Source organism: Gobio gobio (assembly GCF_949357685.1).
Source record: "Gobio gobio genome assembly, chromosome: 7".
Lineage (NCBI taxonomy): Eukaryota > Metazoa > Chordata > Actinopteri > Cypriniformes > Gobionidae > Gobio > Gobio gobio.
The window spans coordinates 17,478,620-17,505,156 of NC_137103.1; the positions used below are offsets into that span (position 1 = coordinate 17,478,620).

The following is a 26,537-nucleotide window of genomic DNA, read 5'->3' on the forward strand; positions in this document are numbered from 1 at the left end:
CACACAGGGACAGCCCGAAGGGAAGGCCTTCAGGTCGATCACTGCAATCTTGGGGACGGATGCACTTGACAATGCGGTTCTGCGTCAACATCTAAATGGGCAGCTTGTGAAGGCCCAGTTCAGGAATCGCAGGTCCAAGATTGGTCATAACCCACCACTTTTCTTGGGCACAATGAAGTAGGCTGTAGGACCCCATCCTCATATCGGCTGGAGGGACCGGCTCAAATCGCGTCCGTCGACAGTAGGACTTAGATCTCTACAAACAAACCCACCTGTACCACAGATGTACCCGCGGTAGGGCAGCAAAGTGGAGGGCAGGGACCAGACCCAAGACACCTAGCGTCCTGAAGTGGGGTCTGAGTGCGCAAAGCAGCACCTACCTGCCCCCACGGCAGAGTCCTGCACGGGTGCGGGTACCCGCGGTGACTCGCGAATATTGCTGAAACGGGTGAAAAACATCCTACTGTGTCGGATACGGGTGCGGGTCGGGTCGGACAAGGGAGAAACACGGTTCTAAACACAGGTTTTAAACAGTCACATGCAAACGAATATAGGCCTATATATATAAATATATGCATGTATATTGTAGATGTGTTCCTAAAAATATGCATATACAAAAATATGCCTTGCCTCTATTCCAAGTTGATAAAATAATTTCAAATCCACATCAGTTTATTTGTGGCCGCACACCCTCACAGAAGAATCACAACCGCGCGTGTGATCTGCCTGCACTGCAGTTGTCAAGATGGATCATGAGGAGTTGAAGAAAAGATAGCCGCAAATGTGGAAGTTCATCGCTGAGGAAGCACGCAGGTAACTGTGGTAACAAACCAAGCACAAGCAGTTCTATCATACAGTATTTTTGTTATGTTTCCTGAGTTTGGTCTCTTAATAACATTGTCTTAGTTAAGCCACGTTAAGCGTTTTCTTATAGCCTAATGGTTTTCTATGGGAGGAAAACGTTTAACGTGTAATTAAACGCGTTGCGTTCATATTCTGGGCTCATCTGTTTTTTTTGTACATAGTATACGTTATTAGTATTATGTTTACTGAGTTTGGTCTCTTAATAACAGTGTCTTAGTACATTAAGCCACGTTAAGCTCCCGGCTGAAGTTGTCCTTGTGTTAATGGTCGTGTAATAACTTCTGTATGCTGGCAATAAACATTTTTGTAAGTGTGTCTATAATGTGAAATGCTAAACTGATTTTATTGCGGGTGCGGGTCGGGTGTCGGTTCTATTTTAAGCGGGTCGGGTCGGGTGCGGATTTTATTTAGTGCTGTTGTCAGAAAACGGGTCGGATGCGGGTTTAAGCACTGCGGGTACGGGCGGGTGCGGGTTTTCAAAATCGGACCTGTGCAGGACTCTGCCCCACGGTTGGACAGAGAGTACGAGAGAAGGCATGGTAGCTTTCTCGAGCCGTCCGCTGCCGTCCCCTGGCGACTGAAGGAGGGGCTGAGCATGGCAAGGCTTTGTGGTGTCGCACACGGCCTGCCTCACCTCCTTCCTCAGCGGGGAACGAGCAGTGAGGCAAAGTGTCACGCACTGTCATCCTCACACCGCTGAGAAGAGGGGAATGAGAGTGGCGATGCTACCCTCGAGTGCTGGGCAGAGGTGGCCTGCGAGTGGCTCTGCCACCCCACCGATGAGGGTAGTGAGAGAGGGGAAAACTTTATACAGATTATGGCCCCTTTGGTGTTCCATATTCTGGCACCAAATGGTTCCACACTGCCAAAGCTTCCCAATGCACATCCGGGGAAAAGGAATTTTCGCAATTTACGCGTTGCACTATGCCTTAGCCACCCGGGAAAGCATGGCTGTCAAGTATGAATCTGATTCAGCATGAGCGCCCACTATTATAGTGGGAATCTCAGCATCATCTTCATTTTCAACAAATAACAGTCCTCTCTCCGATGCAGCCATTGACATCTGTCCTCTGCTAGAGCCCCAAATGAAACGCTAGGTCCTTTTTTTTTTAAGGACCAGCAATCCCATCTGTAAGCTACCAGCAGGCATGTGAGATAGTGAGCGTGGCCGTGAGACGGCACATGGCGCGCTGAACACTCAAGCCCTTATGAAAAAGGCAAGATGAACAACGCGCCGACGTGGTCATGCTCTCATGAGAGAAAATGAACCACCCACGAACACATGCTTGCGATGTGATAGAGGAGTGGGGGCCCACGGAGACGTTCTCGACCGCGCATCTAGAGTGCCAAGTGAAGCGCGCTGGGTTGCCTTGAAAACCCGCGTTGTCAGCCGGCAGCTAGACGGCACACGCCGTTGAACGCTGAACACTCAAACCCTCACGAGGAAGGTGAGATGAACAGCGCGCCGATGTGATCCCGTTCCCCTGAGAGAACATTGATCACCCACGAACGCAATCTCAACATGTTTATGCGAGAGGGATCGTGGCCGTCAAGGACAGGAAACAACCGTATCCAGAAACGCACGGGTGAAATTACCTCTTGAAAAAGACGCAGTGTCACACCCATGTTGCTCTTTTAGAAGAAAGCTCTTTTAGCGTGCTGAAGCACCCAGGGAACGACCGCAGCAAAACACAGGAGAATAGTGCAGCCTGTGTATGCACTCACCATTTACCAAACCAACAGAAGCAAAAATGCTGTGAAAACAGCAGTTTTTCCCTGCACTCAGTGAGCTTGTGGTGGTCACTGTTTGATCCCTCTCTCCCCGCACAAAAGCCTTTTCTCTCTCTCTCTCTCTCTCTCTCTCTCTCTCTCTCTCTCTCTCTCTCTCTCTCTCTCTCTGTCTCTCTCTGCTGTAGCATGAACAGTTTTCATGGACACCTGTGAATGACAAATGTGCGCTGTGTCCCTGTGCGCTGTGTTTATACCCGTGGGGCAGAGCTCAAGATGCAAATCTCGCACACCAATGGCCATTGGCCCTTTCTCTATACACTCGAAGCTGATAGGGGCTCCCAGAAGTGATCCCAATTCTTATCGAGATATGACTTATCTCATATGAAGTCATATATAGCTTTGTATGAAGAACAGACGGAAGTGTACATTTAGCTGCCACTTTTATCTAAATCAATTTCAAACCACATCAATCTTAATAACTACTATTCATTTGGTATACAATCATTTATAAGTGATATATAATTGTAAACTGTGAAAAACACTGTATATACATATGTGCATATTAAGCAGGTTTTCTTTCACAGGTAAAATGGGACAATAAAAAGAGATTAAACTGCTAAAAAGTCAGAAATTCTTAAATGCCCATGAGAAGGATCCAATACTATAGAAATTATAAAATGCGTGACCACTGGACAGCAAAATGGTCATTGGGTCAGCAGGGTCACAACAAAACAGGTTGAGAAGAAAAGATGCATGTTAACTGCAAAAGACTTTAAAGAGTTTCTGGTGGTTTCACAATTCTTCGCCTAAATGTTTTGTCTCCAGTGCCATCATTTTCCAGAACTGCAAACTACCTGGAGTCTCCAGAAGTAAAAAGCTGTCAGTTTCTCAGAGACTTTGCTAAGGTAAGGAATCCTGAAACATGACCCCCACTTAAAAGTGTCATGAAATAGATTAAGAAAAAAAAAAAATGTATGGACATATAGGTATAGAGTGACCGTTGAGGTACCAGCGCCGGTTCAAATCAGACCACAGCAAAGGGGCGAGGGAGTCATGGTGTGAACTGCTACTAACAATGATCAAGACAGACCTTTCAGGGTAGGATATGGACTTAAAATAAACTTTCAAAACTTTGCCAGATTATGGAAGAAACACTCTTCAAACAGTGATGCTGGTCTATAAAGCCTTTAAACATGTATGTATACTTAATGTTTTTCTGACAAAAATACAAAATGTATTTCTGAAAAAATGTCAGCTTGTGATTCTTATCTTATCTTCCCCTTAATCTTTTGCAGTGTGTGTGTGTGTGTGTGTGTGTGTGTGTGTGTGTGCGTGCGTGCGTGCGCGTGCGTGCGTGCGTGTGTGTGTGTGTGTGTGTGATTTATGAGGACACAAATTTGTATAATGACACAGGTATTACACTGGTAATACGACATAAACATGAAATATGAGGACATTTCATGTGTCCTCATATTTAAAATAGCTTAAAAAACATACTAAACAATGTTTTATTAAAAATGTAAAATTGCATAATGTTTCCTGTGATGGGTAATGTGTGTGTGACCCTGGTCACACCTTAATTTTGCAATTCCTATAGTATTGCATCCTTCTCATGAGCATTTAATAAATCTAATTTTATATTATTAAGCAGCTTTCTTTTACAGATAAAATGAGAAAATTATGCACTTCTTCATATAAGGGCGTTTTTTCACTTTAAGCCCTCGTTAACGATTATATATTACTTATAAATTATATATGAAAAATAAATATAGTGTTAAGATGTATGTGTTTTGGAATTGGCAAAATTTTCTTTAAAAAATTTTAATATCGACTTATATTATAATATAAGTATAATAATATACCTATAATATTATGCACAAACTGTATAAACGATGAACATTACAAGCAAATCACAAATAGGATTTGAGAGTCAGGGCAGAGTAAATAACACATTTTATTTGTTCCTCTCATAAAGTTATCATCTGACTAGAAGTCGTACACACCACTTTCATATATGTTTTTTGCCAATTTTGGAGCTCAACAACATTTATTCTCATTCACCATTATACAGAAAAGTGTAAATATTTCAAAATGTCTCCATTTGTGGAAGGAAAAAAGAAATTCAACAGGTTTGGAATCACATGAAGGTGAGTAAACAACAGAACAATTTTCTTTTTTTTTGAGTGAACTATTATTGTTGTATAACTTCTTTTTTCATGTTCATGTTATTAAGAAAAACATATGATAACCAACATTTGAGTAGGTTTTTCTTTGGTTTTGTTTTTTTGTGCACAGCCAGCTCTCACCTGAACCAGAGCCAGAGGTGCTCATGTCATAGATGAGCTCTTTCAGGCATTTGTCAGGTGACACCAGAGTCTGGTCATCCAAGGGTTCCTCTGGATCCTGTTTGTGGGCTTTAATGTGAGTGCATCGCAGGTTTTGTACAGCACACATTCCCAGAACGACACCCACACACACCAGGCACGACGGCACAAGAATTACTGCTGCTAGTTCCAGCTGACTCCAACCAGACCCCTCAGGTGGCGGCTCTGCACCCACACACACACACACACACACACACACACACACATTGGTTTCAGTATATGAATGAGGACATCTCATGGAACATTTTTTCTATACAGTGATGATTCTTGTTAAACTCAAACTCTATGTTGATTGCAGTAGATGTAAATAAAACCTTTTTTTACAGGAATTCTGTAAGACGGATTAGTTCGAAAAAAGATATAACACAAGCCAGACCAGACCAGACTGAAGGTTTGTGCCAAGTTTGTGTTTGTAGCTGTAGGAGTAGTTACTCTTAAAAAAATTAGGAATACTAATACTTTGTAGTGATAAACAGGAGTTTGTTTAATCTGCCATGATGAAAAGGACAGGACTCTAAAACTCACACCTCCAAAAGAAGTTCCACAATCAAGGAAATAGGTGGGCTAGGAGATAAGCCTGCAAAGACAATTGTGGAAGGGAAGGATGATGACATTAGCATGTAACTCAGATCCTGAACACAGGATCTGAATGGTGCCAATTTGCAATTCCCTCCTTCTCAGGAGAGATTAATAGGTTCTTTCTGAGGCCTCCAGAATTCTGGTTCCAGGGTTCTAGTTTTCTTGGTTGTTTGAGGATTCTGGTTCCAGGGTCCTAGTTTTTGGGTTGTTCCAGTTCCTGGTTCCAGTCCCAAGAGTTTCCAGATCCAAGATGCACTAAGCTAAAGGAACAAGCTGTTTCTCTCTCTCCCTCTTGAAAGAGAGAAACAAAGAAGTTCTGAAAGAAGTGAATTTGGGGAGTTCACAACAGGGTCAAGCTCAGCGCCCCCCATTTTCAAAATCTTCTGTATTAACTTCAGAATCTCTTCAGAGATCCTCCAGATCTGCGTCTTCCAGATTGCCCGTTCTTCTGTACGGACTTCAGAATCTTTTCATCAGAGATCCTCCAGATCTGCGTGTTCCAGACTGGCCGGATTTGCACTGACTTCAGATTCTAAAGATCCTTCCATCTGCATGTTCCAGAGGATAAGGATCATCTGCACAGACGTTAGAACCTCCAACTTCAAGGCTCCTTCATCTGCGTGTTCCAGAATTAGTACCTTCTCTGTGCTCCAGGAGGTTAAGGTTTAAGTACTTCAGGTTCAAGGCTGTGAAACGAAATCCAACTCCTTTCATCCCACTGCAACGCGGCCCAGATATCTCACAAATCCTTCAGATTGGTCAGATGATAAACTTCTTACAATTTATAATTCTAATTCAGTCAACAATCTTTCATGCTTGTTATTTATTGTCAATTCCTTGGCTGGTGCCCCGTAATAGGAATCTTCTGACACTCTCACACTCACCTTAGGTGACTGTGACCCAAAACTCAATATTAATATTAATATTAATACTAAATATTAATATTAATATTTAAGACCATAAATCACTACAACTTGATGAAAAATTTGCATGGCATGGCAAACTTTGATGTTGGCTTGAGGAAGCCTAGCTTTAGAAGTTTTAAGTCTGAAGTAGTTATAAAACCTTGAAGTGTGAAGCAGTTTTCAGTTTGAAGCAGTTGTGAAAGCTTGACCCTTACGAAAAATAAGTTTATGTGTGCCATTAGTATTCTTCTTTTAAACTGAAAATAAGAAAGTATACTTTCAGTACACTTTTTATGCACTTAAGGATACTTGACTTATACTGACAGAAAAGTCTCAGTATACTTGGCCTATATAGTACTTTATTACTTTTCTGTACTCAATCTCAATACTCTGATTGAGATATACTTAAGTATAATTAAGTATTCTGGGTTTACTTGGCTTGTAGTTGTGTTTACTCTTTTGATTGAGTAGCCTATTAAACACTTTTTTCAAATATAGTTTTACTGTCTTATAAACTTAAATTTTTTGAAAATATTGATTAAAAAAAAATAAATAATAATAATAATAATAATAAACTGATATGTTCCTAATTCTGAGAATCTGATATTTTTTGTGTAGGCTAATCGAATGGTGGTGTACATAGGAATTTACTTCCAATCTACTTTACTCATTCCCCGCCATTGATGGAATTTTCCAGCCATCCATGTTTTCACTGTTATACGGTGGGGGCACTATTATGCATCTTCTAAAATAATACAGAATCTCTGGATCAAAACACAGACGAAGAAGAAGCAAGTGATAGAAGATTGCTTACGCAAATGTAAAATAACATGATCATCAAACATTAAACAGCATAAGTTAAAAACTGCCTAACATCACTGAATGAAATGTTGAAGCCATGAAGAGGGAACGACTCAAGTGTTGGGGGGGTGTTGATGAACTCAATCTACTCCATCTGTGTTTTGATCATCGTTCTGAATCCGATCTGGATGTAGTCTAGATTTTCTCAGCCTTTTGTTTAAAATGTTGTTTGCGGATGCACGATGCACTAAGCTAGAATTAAAAAAAATTTAATTGGAAAGAGTGAAGTACAGTTATATTTCAAGTAGGCCTATAAAATATGAATTAGGAAAATAGTACTATACTTAAAGTGCAAAAAAAATATATAAATAGTAACCTATAAGTATTATGTTATGTTCACTTAAAGAAAACTTACAAGTAGCCTATACTTGCAGTATAAAACTACTAATCTAGTAGTTTACTGAGAGTATACTTCAAAGAGTACTTTCATAAACTAATAAATGTGCTACACATGTTTGACTAGTAAACTATCAGTATACTTAAAAGTTCACTTGTAGTATAGTTGCAGTACAAACGAAAAACAAATTGTGTACTCAAAGTTTACTACCGTTACACATAAAGTATACTTTATATACTAAAAAGTGGGCCAATTTAGTCCCAAGTAATATTGAAACAGTAAACTTACAAGTATACTTCTAGTACATTGATATTAATAACCTTACTACATAAAGTATACTTAAAAAAATATACTTGAACTTTACTAAAGTATACTTATTTTTCGTACGTAGCTTCAAACATGCACGTAATTTGCACGGGGTTATGGGGGTCATGACCCCCTCAAAAATCAGATCCAGCTAATATAACCCCCCCAATATCATCAAATCATTCAGATTAAAATAAATATGAAATATTCAGAATTAATACTTTTGTTCATTTTCTTTATTAATTTAATTTGCCAGCAAGAAAGATAGTATCATATTTTAAATAATCTGTAATGTACCCCCCCCCCCCCCCCCCCCCCGCCCACCACACCGACTACTTGGTATTACCCAACCCGCTTTCTCTGCCAAGTTTGTTCACTATTTTGCGCAGTCGCTGGGATGAATGCTTGGAGAAAGCTGATGGAAAGATGAAAAGGACACTGAAAGGCAGCCAGACAACGATTTTTCATTGTTGGTCAACACCAGCCAAAAAAAAGAAAAATCCTGACCAAACGGAGGTACCCCTATTGCTAAGTTAGCTGTTAAGGTAGCTCAGCGTTTCTCTGAAGTGTGGGGTGCGTGCAGAGACATGAGTGGGGCTCGACAAACATGCCCATCTTTTTAATTCCTTTATTTATTGACCATACACTCAAAACAAAACAAAGACACATTTAAATGTAAGCCTTACTTAACCGTTTTTAAAGGCGACCGTTTTTGATCGTAGTATCACTTTATGGTTCCCATGGAGACGCGTCATTTCTTGCTTGTCACACCACAGCCACAATAGCGTTGAATGACTGATGATCTGCTTTTATTTCCTTTTTTATTCAAAATTTCACAAATTTGTTAGCTATAGCAGGATATATCTGATATTCCGATTGTCAAATATGTGCAAGTGGATGTGTTTTGTTGTTCAAACACCTTTATAACGATCACGTTAGTTGAGCTGTATGCGCAACGTATTTTAGGTATCTATCTTATTAAAATACCTAAAAAAATACGTACATTATTAGGAATTTACCACCTCCGGCTCAATATGAGATTATTATTAATTGTATTATTATTATAATTTTTTTGCATGGAGTTTGCAAAGTGACAAAATGAATCAAAGCACAACTAACGTTAACGTTAGTCCACACTTGTATTTTCTCAGTTTCTGAATTTGATGTTGTCAGAGGCTAAATGCAAACACAATTTTTTTTATCTACTTTTGAGTCTTAATTCATGCAAAGTGATAATATAATTGCACTTTCATTTTCTCTATTTGAAAGTTTTTAATGCTGTTATTTGATGTTACGTTTTTAAAATGTGGTGTTAATAAAATACATTTTAACAGTTAAACTTAAAGCCTAGTTTATTAACATCTTGTTGGGGTGATTGGGGACAGGTGGGGCTCGGAACCCTTTCCTACCTCCGAAGTGGGGAATGGCAGAAAAAGTTTGAGAAACACTGAGTTAGCTGATGATTTGTTTTGTTGACTGGAGTTGGCTGGCTAGATGTTCGTTAGCCAGTGTCCTATGAGGTAAAGCCAGAGGGTGCCAGGGACTGTGTAGAACCAATGTCACTGAATTGTAACTTAAGTTGCTGTTTGCTCCAATACAGTCACATGTTTTTGGGGGGATTGCATAATTTACCTGTGACTAGAGATGTCATCCATTGACAGCTTGCTGCTATGGGCTAGTTCAGAGGTTACGCCACTCCTTTTGAGCGTGCACGCCTGTACTGTACACACATACAATAAATTGACTACATTTGTTGCACACTTGAAACAAAATGTCTTCAAAAGTATGTAGAAGGTGGTTACATTTATTTCCATTCCAGTAACTTCACACATTACTTTTCCGTTTGCACTTGTAGGCTATGCTGCTTTAATTTCTTTGTTCCTACTATTTAGTTTATTTTCTTGAACTGCTATTTCTTATCCTGGACTGCCACCTACTGGATAGAAAAGGCAACAGCCAAGTAATTATGTGAATAAAAAACTACATGTTTGAATGGCCAAAAAAAGGATAAATCATAGGTGGTATTCCACACATTACCTTGGTGTTAGGGTTGCCTACTCTGCACATGTCATTGAAAGTGAGTGGTAACTTTTTTGCAGTCATTTGCATTTATCGTGCAAAAAATCTGACACCAGACACTATGCTGATGCCTGACCCATAGGGAAAATTATAATAAAAGAGAGACACGTTGAACTTTAAAGTCTATAATGTTGGTTTGGCTGTTAATTGATTCACTCATCTGCCAAACTTGTTTTTAAGATATGTTCACAGCAAAAATGGAGGCATATGATTAAATTTAGATTAATTAATCAGAGTATGTTATTAATTCGATTTTTTTTTTTATTCGATTGACAGCCCTAAATATTATTATTATTATTTTGTAGCAATCATAATGTGCTAGTAAGTGGGCAAAAGGTGTTTAAAATGCTTTCCAACTTTTTGGTGAGGGAACATGCATTCTCCAAAACTGATTAGGATATACCGCCTCTCTCAAACCATTTGAACATTAATTGAGATTTTTATATATATCAGGAAGAGGGAAATGGCCAAGGAGACGATAAGAGAGAGACAGGTGACCAGAGAGAGAGAGAAGGAGGCGACAGAGGAGGTACAGCAATTGAAGAAGGAGAGAGAGAAGGTGGTGACCGAGGAGGTACAGCAATTGAAGAAGGAGAAAGAGGAGGAGGCGACAGAGGGTCAGGTGACCAAAGTGAGGGAGAGAGAGAGCACAGAGACAGGCAGCGCAGGAGGCACAGATGACCAGGTAAGAGACCTTAAACAAAATTGTGCATGCAAACATACACTGTCAGAACACTGACGATCTGTGAACTGCGTGTGAGTGGTGTCAAGTACCTTATAAAACTCAACTCTGTAGTACTGCATAATAGTTTTAGGACTGAAACCACTTGATTCTCCACTATAGCATTTGGGTGGTTCTCAAACTCTTGTTATGGGTTTTAAGTCTAAAGAATTCACAACTGTAGATGCCCTCTCAAAAAGTCTTGACTTGTCTTGACATTGACATTTCTCATTGTGCCTAGTATTTTGTTTTGAATGAGAGGATTTGTGTAAAGCAAGTAATTTGGTTCCTGTGGTTTCCTCACAGAGGGTCACATGATGAGGGCAGCAGTCAGGCAAATGAGCAGGTGAGAACGCAACATAATTTAGCTGTGAATAGTGTTATTGATATGTACAATACATTCATTTAATAGGATTGTTATTTCAGAGAGTAACACGTTTTCATGTCATGTTTAAACACAGGATATTGAGCCCCATGTCAGGGACCAGTCGAACACCGACAACAGGGACAGAGAGGGATTTGATGTTTCAGACATCATCACCTGCACAAAGCCTGCACAACCTGATCCTAAGTTTATAGTAGTGCAGAAGCGAGCTAACTGTGTGTTGTCTTTTCAACAAAAATGGTTCACAACTTTTCCTTGGTTGCAATACAGTGCCACTTTACAAGGGGTCATATGTTTTTACTGTACAAGTTTTTTTTTTTTAATCAGTCAACATTTGCAAGCAGGTGTGACCCTGCTTTGTAAGTGTAGGCTTTAGAAATTGGAAAAAGGCTATCCAGAAGTTCTCAGAACATGCAAAAAGTCAGTTGCACATCCATGCCATGAACATCTGTGCACAAAAAAAGTAACACTGTGGCTTCACAGCTTTCTTCAGCTGTTGCCAGACAACAGGAGGAAGCAAGGTATGGATTGATGAAGATTGTAGGCTCCATCAAATACTTAGCTAGGCAAGGTTTAGCTCTATGAGGTCATGTGGAAGAAAAGGGTAATCTATCCCAACTTCTGAAAGAAAAGGCAGAAGATGACCCTGCTTTTCAGAAGTGGTTAGTGACACACAAGCAGGATTACACAAGTCCTCTCATTCAAAACGAAATACTAGGCATAATGAGCAAAGACATTATAAGAGGAATAGCTGACACTATTCGATGCCTCCCAGTCACACATTTTGCCTTGATTGTTGATGGGACACAAGACACATCAGGTCAAGAACAAGAATTTTTATGTCTTCGTTATGTGGATCATGACTTAAATCTTCATGAGGAATTCTTTGGGATGTATTCAGTGCCTGAGACCACAGGAGAATCTCTTGCAAATGTAGCATTAGATGTAATCTGCAGACTAAATTTGCCATTGTCAGCACTGCGTGGGCAGACATATAATGGTGCAGCAAATATGTCTGGCAAACATTCTGGAACACAGGCTCACATTAGGAAGAAACAACCACACAACCACTTGCTTTATATGTGCACTGTGGAGCACACTGTTTGTTAATTTGATAGCACAGAAGGCATGCACAGCTTCTATAGTTGTGATGCGAGATGCCCTTGACTGGGTTCATCAATTAGGAGTTTTGTGTGGACAGTCTGGCAAATTCAAACAGATGTTTCATCAGATTGCGATATCTGACCATGGAACCTCAAGTGCCCTGAAACCACTCTGTGAAACTAGGTGGACTGTTAGATACGGTGCCACCCATTCTGCTTTAACACAGTATGAGTCTATCCTCACTGCCTTGGAGGAAATGGCAGGGACTAACTCTCCCACTGCAGCCACTGCAAATGGTCTATTTCAGCAGTTTATGAGAGGCAGTACTGTACTTGGTCTTGTGATGGCACAAGCAGTTATTGGTGTCTCAACAGGTCTCTTCAGAGAAGGACACAGACTGTTTCTGGCATGCAGGCGGCTGTTTGTAAGGTTCAGTCTACTCTCAATGGCAAGAGGAGTGATGATGCCTTCCAACACCTTTTTGAGAGGGCATCTACAGCTGTGAATTCTTTAGACTTAGAACCCATAACAATGCCAAGAGTTCGACAACCACCCAAGCATTATAGTGGAGAATCAAATGGTTTCAGTCCTAAAACTCCTCTGGAATACTACAGAGTTGAGTTTTATAAGGTACTTGACACCACTCACATGCAGTTCACTGAACGTTTCCAGCAGGGTGGTCTTCTTACCCTACAAAAGCTGGAGAACACCTTGCTTTCTGGAAAGATTGATCCAGTGGTTCATGACTACCCAGAAATTAATGCCCAGCTGCTGGAAATCCAGCTACCTATGTTCAAACATAATTACATGTACAATTCCTGTGGAGAGGCTAAAAACATTCTCAAAGATTTGCGAGTAGAGGTGCGAGGCTTATTTACTGAAGTTGAAACTCTGATCAGATTACTCCTTGTGGTACCAGTCTCGTCCTCTGAGGCAGAGAGGAGCTTTAGTGCTCTTAGACGATTAAAGACTTGGTTACGCACAACTATGACACAGCAGAGGCTGAACCATGTTGCAGTGTGTCACATCCATCAGGACAAATTGGACCTCTTAACTAAGAAGTCAGTGTGTGCACAGTTCATTTATTTTACACCGAGACGTAAACAGGTGTTTGGTGCTTTTATCTGAATGGTATGTGTGTTAAAGGGGTGGTAAACCACGATTTCACTATTCTAACTTTAGTTAGTGTGTAATGTTGCTGCTTGAGCATAAACAACATCTGCAAAGTTACAACGTTCAAAGTTTAAAGCAAAGGGAGATATTTGCTTTTAAAGAAATCAATTTCTAAGAACTACAGCAAACGGCCAGTAGGCGACTACAGACATTCCTCCAGGGCTGGTGACATCACCAGGCTCAATATTTACATAAACCCCTCCTCCGAGAATATTAAATAAGGGGGGGTGAGGCCATTTTGTATCGCGGCGCTGTTGTGGTATAGTTAGGCTGGAGTGTTGTTGCCGCGATGCCGAGGAAACGCTGTTATTTTCATCCGGATTGCAGGTCTGGGGTAGAGGGCTGCATTGGGATTGAGTCCCGCCGGGTCCCACGGGACCCAACGCAAATCTCGCGGGAGCGGGCGGTTTGAATTTTGCTGCGGGTGGGAATGGGCGGCTAAAAAAAACACAGCGGGAATCGGCGGGATAGGGAGGTTGCCTAACGACATGATGGAGAAGATGTCAATAGATGATGTAGAAAAGAACCTCAAACGAGGTATTTTCAGCACAAAAGCTAAGCAAGGAAAGTCTGACATTTGGAGAAGTTTCTCAATTGTTTTGGTAGGCAAAATCATGCGGTATAACATAATATGTATCCACATATTGCGCAGCTGGCAAATACATAGCTACTTGATCATACCTCACCAAAAACGCTCAGCACTCCCTGCAGGTCAAGTTGACTGTTTGGTGTTTTTGACAAACAATACATAGAAGTTTAGTGAGTGGAAATGGATTGTTTCTAAATGTCCGTTTGCTATTTTGTGTTCACATTACGTTCTGTTGAAGCATGTTTTCTCAGGTTTCCTTTCAGTCGGTCACGTTCAACGTACGTCGGAACTGACCGACGAATTGGGATCTGTTTTTTGTTTCTCAATGTGTTTTTCTGTTTTCTGTTTTGCAAAGCAGTCTATTTTTATGTGCAAAGTTTTTGATAAAAACGAAATTATATTTGAATGTATTTGTCTTTTTTTTTTTTTTTACATGCAGGCCAGGGAAACGAAACAAACAACCCCATGAATCTCTTTAATAATATCAATACAAATACGTGTTTTTTTTTCCTGCGGGACGGGAGAAGACACAAAATCAATGCATTTCTATTATTGTGCGGGAATAAATTCTCAGAGTTTTGCGGGTGCGGGTGGGAGTGGACATACATATTGCGGGAGCGGGCGGGAGTGTAACACATACGTTGCGGTAGCGGGCGGTAATGGTCAGAAAATCGGCGGGTGCGGGCTGGAGCGGGATGAAGAAAACAGTCCCGCGCAGGGCTCTAGTCTGGGGTACTTGCTTTGTTCAGCCTTCCTTGGGACGGGGGTGCGTTGCAGAGCGTTTAACATACAGCATATTATATGCACGTGTGCATGAGACAGAGGGGAACAGGCGCGTGCGGGGCTCCCGCAGCACATCTCACGGAGGAAAACTTCCACAATCTTTGCGAGTTCAATGCCGGATTTGCACAACGTCAGCTGCGTAAGACAAACACTGCCAGTGCGTGGATGCATGATGCGCGCGCTGCACATTTTACGGAGGAAAACTTCCACAATCTTCGTGAGTTCAATGCAGGATATGCGCAACGGCTTGTCCTGAAAGCTGGATTTACAAACAGAAGCTGTTTACGGGCCACAACCTGTAAGTCTGATTTATTTTTCATCTATGTGTTTTCCTGTAATAGGTTGTAGCAAGGAAGTAAACAGATGACAACGCTGTTCTGCAAACCAGTCTGTTAAATGCTCATTCATACTTAACGTTATCCAACGAACACCTAACGTTACAAACACTAACGTTAAAATCTCAACAGCGAACTTGGCATTAGTGTAAATGATTCTTTGATTAGAGCTTTTATGTATTATTTATGTACAGGCATGCTAAACATGGTTCTGTGTGTGATTTGGCTAACTTACTAGTAAAGCCAGTGCTTAGTGTTCGTTTTGGGTTAATAGTTCTTGCGACAGATATTTGGCTATAATCATTCTAAAAATACAAAAGTAACAGTGCCATTCAGTAGCGATCACTGTAGATCCGCAGTCTTTACTCTTGAGGAATGAACAGGTTGAACAGGTTCTGCTCGATCATCTTCACTAAAATGTTCTGGGTCTGATTCGGGCTCAGATTGGTATGGTTTTATTGACGCCATTGTTTCTAATACTGACCAAAGCACAGCCTCCAGATAAGGGGCGTGGCGTTTCCGACAAACGTGCACTGCGGTTAGCGAATCAGAACACACTGAGCCAGCTAACCAATCTGAGCCCATCGCGTATTTTTTAGGGACTGGCTTCATACAACCCGGAAAGCATCAGACCGTTTTACAAGGAGGGACAGAGCAGTGTAGAATAAAGGTCAAATATATTAAAAATAATGCAATTTTTTTTAAACGAAGCATGAACACATGTTACAGTGCACCCCACAAACACAATCAAGCCTTCAAAAGAATGTGTTTTACCACCCCTTTAAGTTGCAGCCTAATATGTTGTAACATACCTTAAAATGTTATTTACAGATAGGCCTTCTTTTGTATTTACATGCTTTTGTTTAGATTTTGTTAGTGGATGGTGAGTTTTGGTGATGCCCACCAATATGTGAAATCTGTTCAGAATAAAGGTGCAAGCTGCACTCCAGTGTGCCACCCTGTATTGTGTAATGTATTGAGAGTTGAATTGTGCATAATACATTTGCTGCATGTAGGTGCCAATACAGCGATGCAATTGATTAATCTCTAAGTTCTTGTTTTTGTTTTTCATAAGATATTGAACATACACAAAAAATCAATTAAGTGGAAGCTGCCACTGCTGGCTAGTGCTTAAACACTTAATTTAACTACTGTGTCATTATGGCATAAATAGTCAAGTGAATAGCTGCATTTACGTTAAGTAGCCTAAATCAGTAAAAGTATCACAATGTATTTCTAATACAGGAACAGCAAATTAGCATGTTACCTTTTACACAATAAAATTATTAAATTAATTAATTAATAAATATGCCACGAGTTTAACCCCCCCAATGGTAGACCCAAAGTTACGCCCTTGGCTTCAAAGCAGTTTTCCGTTTTAAGTAGTTGCTTGATGTTTTAATGTTTTGAGGCCATGCAGTCTATCAAACAGAAACAGATTGCTATGCAGTTGCTAGGGTTTTCTGGGTGGTTGTTAAGACGTTGTTAAATAGTTACTAGGCTGCATCCAAAATCACATACTTCTCTACTATATAGTAGGTGATAAATAGTATGCGACAAAAGAAGAATTAATGAATTCATAGTGCTCATGAAAGAGTAGGCAAAAAGTACCCGGATGACCTACTACTTCTGGCGAGATTCTGAAGTGTGCATATGATGAAGTGAAGGTCACACATTGTGAATGTAGTACTACATACAAATATAGAACATGCTTTTTTTGTGATTGAAGTAATTACTTATACGAAATAAGTACTTACTCAAAATAGCATGCTATGTCGGACACAGCCTATGTGTTAGAGCAGTGGTTTTCAAACTTTTTTAAGAGTGACCCTCTTTTCTTTTCTTTTTTTTTGTCGCGACCCATTGTCGCACTAATTTGATAGCTAGGCCTATATATGGGATGTTAATTAACTGGTTAACAAACAAGAATTTTAACCAATTAATCGTTTGATTGTTTTGTTTATTAAGTAACGCTGTGGACGGTATAGCATTTGTGACGGACTGTTACGCGAGTATCACAGGGAATAAAGTGTGAGCTGTGAAATGTCCATCGCCTCCGTGTCTGCAATAACTCCAGTTAAGTGAGTTGTGACCTTTTTTCCTCCGGACACAACGTGTTACAAAATCCTTTAAATTTAACAGTATTCAGAACAGATCAAGGATTAAAAAATATAAGTAGGCTATAAATAAAGCCAAAACGAAATCATTTAATGAGAAACTTAAAGTAACCAGCATAGCCTCATTCTCATTTGAATCCAAATGTTTCCATATTCGCGATGAATTTGGATGCAAAATCATTATTTATTATAGGCTTCGTACTTCACTCGCGTCCCAATATTGATGGAAAAAAAACATCCTCTTCACATGCGCAAAAATGTGCTTGGAAACAACACAGCGTTCAATTTAAGATTGAACATTGGTCTGGAGAGTCTGCTATGTATTTTCTACAGCGCAAGAGGCGTGATAAACGAGCATAAATTAAATGACTCTGTACGCAATTGGATAGTCCTTCAACCAATCAGTCCACAAGAGGCGTGATAAATGAGCATAATTCAAATGACTCTGTATGCAATTGGATAGTCCTTCAACCAATCAGACCACAAGAGGCGTGATCAACGGGCAATGACCCATCGCTTCTCTATCCGTCATCGTGTTAAACCTGCCAATAGCGCGCCAGGTGGATAAGCCAGTCTGTGATCGGTTTCCGCAAAAGTGTAACAGAGGCAGTAGAAATTAATGTACAGGTTTCCAGACTGAGTTGCAGGGCGAAATCAAATCGCCGGCAGATCAGGCTGGGTTTACCCAGTCTACCACAGTGGTGGAGCTCAAGCTGATTGGCACAAATTGTAGGCTACTACTGACTATTTAAACTGAGCTGTGTAACTTTTTATATGTAAGGTTGAATATTTTATGTTGATAATGAACTGACTGCGATGTCAAGTTTGCAATGCTGGAATATGTTGTTTGTGCGCGTGAGGCACCCGTGCGAACAAGCAGAGGAAACATAAAATACTCCGTCATTTTGGTCATACAGATAATAAGAGTAGGACATTGTTCAAAATTGCAAAGTGTTTACTTACATTGTGCTATTGTAAAATAAAGAAAACAAGATGTGCTTTCTGTCGTCTGGGTTTCCTTTCCATTAACTTGTTTGAGGAGCACTGCACCTCACAAAAATGAACCAAACTCAGCAGCAACTGTTGCACAGTTTTTTCTTTCTTTTTGTTATTCTGTTAATTATTTAAGTCAAATATATTTCACGTATTTATTCCTTTTATATAGGCCTATAGACTGATTTTATGAAAACTATTTTATTTTTATTTTTAATGTAACTCCATTTTCCTTAAATAATCCTGGCGACCCATTTGTTAGAGTTTCTGTAGAACTACCCTCAAACTGCAGCTAACACCCTGATGTAGAACCAGGCACTGGTTACCATACCAGTAAAGAGAGCAAGTTGTAAGGTCTTACAACACAAAGGAATTCAAGAGTTGTACTCTCTTTTCATTCACAAAAACCCAAATAAACCCTTTTAATCTTATATATTCTATATATAACCACTTATGTATCCAATTTTCCAATATCATGATTTTTCTTTTATATTATTTTTTTGTATGTATTCATTCAAACTCTTTTTAAAGGAATGGTTTAGAATTGCTCAGTGAAATTAACCAAGATCAAATGTAGAGCATGTTTGGTACCTACAGTATGTGCTGCAATTTTAATTTCTTGTGTGTTCATTTACATTATAGTTTGCTAATTCTGTATTATAGGTATTATAAGAATCTTGATAGTGCTTCTCTTAACACCATTTACAGTTTTACACACAAAACACCCTGATAGAAGACAAAGGAATGTAAACTTTCTCTTCAAAAGTACAACTCCTTATATTCAGCTCTGGATTTGGTAGTTGACACTGGGTCTTCCGTATCAATCCTGCCATACAGAACTTATGAATGGCATTTCAAAAATGTGCTGTTGCAACCCACAGCCAGGCTTGTGACATTCAAAAGCCAAAATTCCAGTGGTTGGGTGTTTGTTAGCAAATGTTTCCCTTCATGGCCACTCAGTTCCTGCTACATTCTTCATTGTGGACAAAGGGACACCACTCAAGAGGAAGGACCTAATGTCTGCACTGCATGTAAAGTTTGAAAACAATCACGTCCTAAAAGGAAGGGCTCCTGTGCCAGTCTTTCAGTGCACTGTTGCTGAGTCAATGGAGTTTGCATGTGCTAAAAACCTTAAACATTGTGTAAAGCTGGATGAAACCGTAACCTGTGTGCCAAAAACTTAGTCTGCCATTCTCTGTTCATAGTGTTGTGTAAAACGCTTGCCAGCAGCTGGGGTGATAGAACCCATTGATGCCTCTGCATAGGTGTCATCAATTGTTGTTAAGCAGAAAAATTTAGGTAAATTTAGGATATGCGTTTACCTCAGAGAGCCAAATAAAGCAGTGATCATGGACTTTTCATGGTCATGGAAAACTGTGAAGTCACATCCTGCTCTTCTCTAGCCAGTGCCGCTGCCAGATGGACGATGGTAGAAAGTGGATGTAGATATAGTCAGGCCATTTGACACTGTTGCTTTCGACTGCAGGTTTGCTATTACATTAACTGATTATTACAGCAAATGGCCTGAGGTGTCCTCCCACTGTCACTATGGATTCTGGGATTTCATTTCTGTTATCTACAGCCGCCATGGAAATCCATTGATTGTTGTTACTGATAACGGTGTTCAGTTTACGTCAGCTGCTTTTGCTGTATTTATGGAAGGAAGGAATATTCGTCACCATCGCTCCTCTCTCTATTACCTGTCAGCTAATGGTGCTGTAGAGAGGTTTAACTGTGTGCTCAAATACACTGTCCAAATGGCCATCAAGCAACATCAGCCATGGAAATATGTGGTAACTGACTTCTTGCAGGTGTACTGTGTCACTCCGCATGCTGTAACTGGTACTTCAACCTTTTAGCTCTTCTATGGCAGGCAAATATGCTCAAGGACTTCCAAGAACCAGCTTAAACCAGCTGCCATGCTTCAAAACTTACCTAACCAGCATATGCTGTTTGTTTTTTCAACAGGGCTGTGTACTTTTTTATTTTGTGTTGCAGCTCTTTGGCGAACAGTCCTGTCAGTTGGTGATTGCACAGAAGCAGATGGCAAAATAGATTAAATCAGCTATGCATTCCGTTAATCTTGTGAATTGGTGTATCTCGTCAGGGTGCGAAGAAGCGCTGAGTATCATCAGCATAACAGTGAAAACTAACGCTATGCTTCCTAATGATATCTCCCAAGGGTAGTGTAGATAACTGATGATGTGCCATCTAGTTACTTAAGGAAGCTATGTTCATATATGGTATTTTCCTGTGTTGGAGTGCCCCCTTGTGTTCAGGCAAGTTTACGTACATGTGATACAAGTGAGTCAGGATGACTCGAGCTCTCCATGATAGCTAATAAAACAAGTTGTTCTCCAGCATACAAAAATCCTCCGTTTATATAACAAACTACAGGTATCATGTACAGGGTGAAAAGCAACGGTCCTAGTACTGAGCCTTGCGGTACTCCATACTAAACTTGTGATCAGTATGGCACCTCTTAATTTACTGCTACAAACTGATAACAGTCAGATAAGTAAGATTTAAACCATGCTAATGCAATTCCACTAATGCCAACATAATTTTCCAGTCTATTCAAAAGAAAATTGTGGTTGATGGTATCAAATGCAGCACTAAGATCCTGTAACACTAAAGCCGCGTTTCCACCGAAATTACCCGGAACTATTTGTACCAGGAACTTTTTTCCCAGGAACTTTTTCTCCCCCAGACCTGCTACTTTCTGCGTTTCCACCGCGGCCTAAAGTACCGGGGAGATTAGGCAAATTAGCCTGGTGACGTGAGAATGCGCGCGGCTGCTCCTCCCAGTCACCGACGGACATGAATCACTTTTACGCGATACTGTCTGCAACAATAACAAGTGGAGAAGATGCAAGCAGCGCTGCTTTTGCATACACATTACCAACAGCTTATTTAAACGTGCACTTTCACCTGGTTTGACCATTTTAATGCAAAATGGGATGATGGGCAATCCAAAATCTGAATGTGTTGTAATAGCTCAATTCCAAAATATTTTCTATAAAAGGATAATGAGGTCAGTCATTCATGACAGATGTGTGAAAAGTTAATTGAATGAAAACAATAGACTGAATTAAGCGGTTGAAAGATTAGGTACTAGACTGCAAGTATTTATTTATCACAATAACATCTCTTAGCATTCACGAAAAAAAAAAAATTCACATGACTAGTATTACAATATGCTTCATTAAATGCATAATTTTAGAGACTTCTTCCTCAAATTTGACATGAAGCAGGACCACACGTATGGCTTCACTTAAGTTGTGGTTATAAGTTATTATACTACATTCACATAGTTATACATTTAAAAATATAATATTTGGGTTTTCTAGATATGTTTATGTGCATATTCAGAAAGACTTGCGAGCAGCAGCCCTTTTATTTGCTTCCAACACTACAATTAGAAAGTGGTTATATAGTTAGAATGTGGAAATTGAAAAGACACAGTGACATTTTACACATTTGACTTTATTTTAGACAGATTAGTTCTTACAAAATTAAAATAAGTGTGCAAAGACAAATAAATTACTAGAACAATAAAATGAAATTATAAAATGTGAAAACAACAATATAAAAAAGTGTATTTTTCAATAACCTGTCCGAGAGCTGTGTCAACACGTACAATATATAAAGTACAAATTTGGTAGAGCAAATGCTTCATTCAAGCGGCTGGTCATTGTGGCTACTTCTTGAACAACTGGACAAACTGTCCAAGAACAGACAGAAACCCAGTCTGAAAGTCCCTCTGCTGTCGTCTGCTTTCTTCCGCTTCTGACTGGTGGAATGCCAGCTCTTGCCTCCTCATCTCTCCTTGGCCTGGCTCTCCAGTAACAGCTGAATATATTGGTCTCGCTGTTCTTGTCCATGCTGCAGGACGGCCCGGTTAGCATCCTCCATGTCCCTCAGTGCATCAAGAAAAGTCAGTCCCTTTTCCTTTTCCCTAAGTAGAAAAATTGCACAGAAACACATGGAAATTAATACACAAGGCAACCATGAAACAATAGAAACCATCAATTAATTATTTAGCGTTTTCACTACAAATAGTGAACAATTGTTTGCCCAGCTTGAACAATGCCCAGTGTGCAATTTCTATCATTGGCAATTTAAGTTTACAATTAAAAACAACAAAACTACTCAAAACCATTATGGATTACACATCAGTTTTTAAATATATACACATTTTGTCAGCTTTATACCTCTGGCATGTGTGTGTTTCGGCAGGAGACACGGGACGAGGGCTAACGTACTGGTTACCGCGGGGGAAAACACGCTGGTCTCCGTTGCCTGCAATTCATCAGGGCCACCCGTTACGTCTGGAAAAGCACGTTGAAAAAAGTTACTGCAAAGTTACACTGCAACGAGTTTAATAGATAATACCAAGATGAGATATTTACCTTCAACCCACTCGGATTCCGGGATGGTTTCCAACAACGCACTAGCCGAGTCTTTCGTTACCGCTGCCCTAGAAAAGGACGGTCTGTCCCAACAACGCGTCCAGGCGGTCATGCCACTTGTTGATACGCCGGTCGGAACCGCTCCGGTTGTTATGATCCTTTAATTTCTTGTAATCTTGTCTTAATTTCTTTAACTTCTCTCTGCACTGTTTTCCAGTGTGACTGGAACCGAGTCGATATCTTCAGGTAACGTTATACCTTTTCATTGCGGGTCGCCGTTTCCAGTTCCCGCTGGATGTCCTCCTCCGCATATATGCTCAAAGCCTGAACCTAGTCGTCGGTCGAATTTTTTTGTTGAACTCCATTGTTGCAAAGAAAATATTTACTGAACGCAGAACCCACCTCGCAAAAAACTTGTAAAAATGGCGGTGGGGAAAAAAATGCTGCGAGGGCTCAACCAATCAGCATGTTCAGCGCCCAAGTCCCACCCCCGAAAGTTCCCGACCTTTTCAAAAGTACCACCTCGCAAGCAGGGCCGTTTGGAGGGGGAAATATTTACCCGGAACTTCATTTAGACCCTAGTTCCTGCGGTCGAAACACACAGAGTTCCCCCCCAAAGTTCCTGGTTCTGGGGGAAAGTTCCTGCGGTGGAAACGCGGCTTAATAGAGATATACAACCACGATCAGATAAGAGCAAATCTTTTGTAACTCTAATGAGAGCAGTCTCAGTACTATGATATGGTCTAAATTCTGACTGGAAATCCTCGCAGATACCATACTCCCCAAAGTACTATTGTGCTTTTGCACAAGTAAAATTGAAAAGGAGTCCTTAATACTTTTTACTGGAGTAACATACTATTTGGGTCTGTACTTTTACTCAAGTCCTTGATTTGTGTACTTCATCTACCACTGCTCTTATCATCTATGGGTTCAGGAAGTTCCATAAATATGTGTATGGACGGAAGTTCAAACTCATAACTGACCACAAACCTATCTAGGCAATATTTGGACCAAAGGCTGCAATACCAACCCTGGCAGCTCTCAGAATGTGGCAATGGGCATTAGTGCTAATGGCGCAAATCAGCTGACCACATGAATGCTGATGCGATATCCAGACTGCCAACAGTGAACAAAGAATGTTTTGGGGAAGAAAAAGTATGATCTACTGCAGAACTACTTCCTTCCACTAAATGTCTGTTTCTACATTGAGCACAAAAGAAACGATACCGGTTTTGTGCGATGTAGACAAAATGGAGAGTGACGTCACAGCTCCCAAATTATATTTGTTATATCTATAAATAGCACTGGCTTGGCGCAATTTGAACGACATGGGGTGAAGAGTGACGCCACACAACCCAAAAAAAATAAAAAATTATCCCAGCACAAACGTACATTTTTGCAGCACAAATCAGCGTAGCACAATGTAACACAAACTAATGGCCTAGTTTTGGGGATTATTCCATTTTATGGGGTGCCAACTTCACAGTGTCTGATTTGTCTGAGAACTCACATTGTCTGCATTCGTTCAAACAGATTTAAAATGCGGACTGTAAGTGGTTGCTATGCACTTGATTATACATAAAATAAACTCCTTTAATACAAGTTGTGTGTGTGTAACTTTTCCCATACGCAGTATTAATAGATCAGATTATTTTACTAACTTGATTTGATGACTTTGAATATTGTTCAGCAAAATAAAAATCAGTTTGTTCCTTTGAGCAGAGATAAAAATGATTTTTCAATAACTAATTTCTCCAAAAACATCCACATACCTTGATTATATTCTAAATTAGGAAGCCATTATAATGCAGCCAAAGATAAATTATGACCTGCACAATGAATGAACTGTTCACATGAGTGACTAAGGGTGTGACGATAACCGCATCACCACTATATCGCTGTAATGAAATGCCTACCGCGGTGTGAGGTCATCACCGCACTTTCTTTCTTTTTTTTTGCTGGTGAAAGTTACAGGAGTGCATATGGTGTTTGACATGAACTATAAACACAATAATCATTGCTCATAATTTACTGTCTTCTGTGAGTCCTATGTTCAAGGGCTTTTGGAGAAAAAGGGAGGGACAGTCCATTAAACATATGCGGGATTTATTTTGTGTGTGTGTCTGATTATTATTAATTAACTGCTATGTTTACAGATAATGTTCAATAAAATACACACAAACACAGGTATAAAAGACAAAAGCATAAGGTAAACAGTTGGAGTTAGATTTTAATTGCAATTAGCGATACTTCTTACATGGTTTAGGCAATAAGTTACAGTTGACAGCGCTAGCCAGGTGACATTATTCATGACTCGCTATTTGGTTGAAGAAATGATGCCATTCCGTACCGTTGAGAAAAGAGAGCTGCAGAAAGAACAAGTTGGGCTCAACCTGCCCCAACATTGCTTAGTTCCCTTTCAAGGGAACTCGCGCTGCGTCAAGCGCTGCGGGAACGCCCCTGCGTGATGCGTCATGAAGCACTCGTAAAATCAGTCCAATGGTGTGGCTGGACGTCGTAGGCGGGTGACGTCATAGACCAGGAAGCTATAAAGCAGCCCTGAACCAGACAATGTCAGCTTCTGTGTCTTCACAAGCGCTCCATGTGAAATCGTTTGTCCTTGTATGAAAGAAAAGTGTGTGTGTCTCTTAAAAAATGGCGAATCAACAATTCAGACAGTGTGTTACTCCCTGCCCTCGTTTCATCACGGGTGGGGATACACACTTGCTCTGTGTAATGTGTTTGGGACCGGAGCATGCACAGTCAGCTCTCGAGGGGGCTGGCTGCGAGCATTGCGAAAAGTTATCAATGAGAACTCTCCGGTCCCGCCGTTCGCTCTTTGAGGAGGGCGCTTCGGCTCGCGTTCCCCAGGGTGCAGGTCCCGCTGCTGCTGAGGCACAGCGAAGGCTTTCATCTTGGGGTTCGAAAATGGATCTGACGGCGGGGTTAGAGACGGGTGATCCCCTTTCTCTGCCTTTACCCGTCAGACCCGACGCTTCAGTTGCCGAGTTAGAAGCACGCTCTGCGGTTTCTTCTGCTCGCGCTGAAGCGCAGGTGCAGCAACACTCCAGTTCTGAGGAAGTGGATGTTGTAAGCCTGGATTATTTAGATGAGGTTTCGCCGCCTCAGTCACACGGTCAAGAGGAGCTTTTGGAGGTTGTGACTCGCGCTGTTGCCAGGTTGCAAATAGACTGGCCAGCCGAGACTCAAGAAGCGCATCAGCCTAGTAGATTAGATGAACGCTTCCTTCCATCTAGATCACAACCTCCAAAGCGGGGCTTGCCTTTTTTTTCCTGATCTCCACACCGAGGTGTCGAAATCATGGAAAAAACCGGCATCATTCAGACCATTCAACCCCAATACAGCTGCTTATTCAAACATAGTGGGGTTGAAACAGCATGGTTACGCGGTGATGCCGCGGGTAGAAGAGACGCTCGCGAGCTATCTCTCTCCCGAGTCGTCATCGTCGTTAAAAGCCCCGCAGCTGCCCACTAAGCCCGTTAGAACAACATCAGCTTTAGTGGGTAGGGCTTACTCGGCAGCAGGTCAGGCAGCCGCATGTCTCCACACGATGGCGGTGTTGCAAGCTTATCAAGCCGACCTGCTGAAAGACATTGATGATGAATGTGAAGAAGTGGGGAGGGAAACGATAGCTGAGATTAGGAGAGCTGCTGATTTGTCTCTTCGGGCCACCAAGGAGACGGCTAGATCCATCGGCCGTTCTATGGCAGCCCTGGTGGCCACGGAGAGACATCTCTGGCTAAATCTTTCAGAGATAAAAGATAGAGATAAAAAGTTCCTTCTCGACTCTCCTATCTCCCCTGCTGGCCTCTTCGGCGACTCAGTCAACACAGTCGTCGAGAGGTTTCAAGAGTCTAA

At 40.8% G+C, this 26,537-nt stretch overlaps 1 protein-coding gene across 2 annotated transcripts in view; it reads right to left on the bottom strand.

Annotated features, from left to right (window-relative positions):
• acvr1c (activin A receptor type 1C) overlaps positions 1-26,537 on the bottom strand; it is a 120,211-nt gene that overhangs the window by 40,635 nt on the left and 53,039 nt on the right. For both annotated transcript variants that reach the window (XM_079821942.1, XM_079821943.1), the window contains one exon: positions 4,902-5,144. In XM_079821942.1, the coding sequence (XP_079678068.1) occupies positions 4,902-5,144 (243 nt within the window). The remainder of the gene's footprint in view (positions 1-4,901; positions 5,145-26,537) is intronic.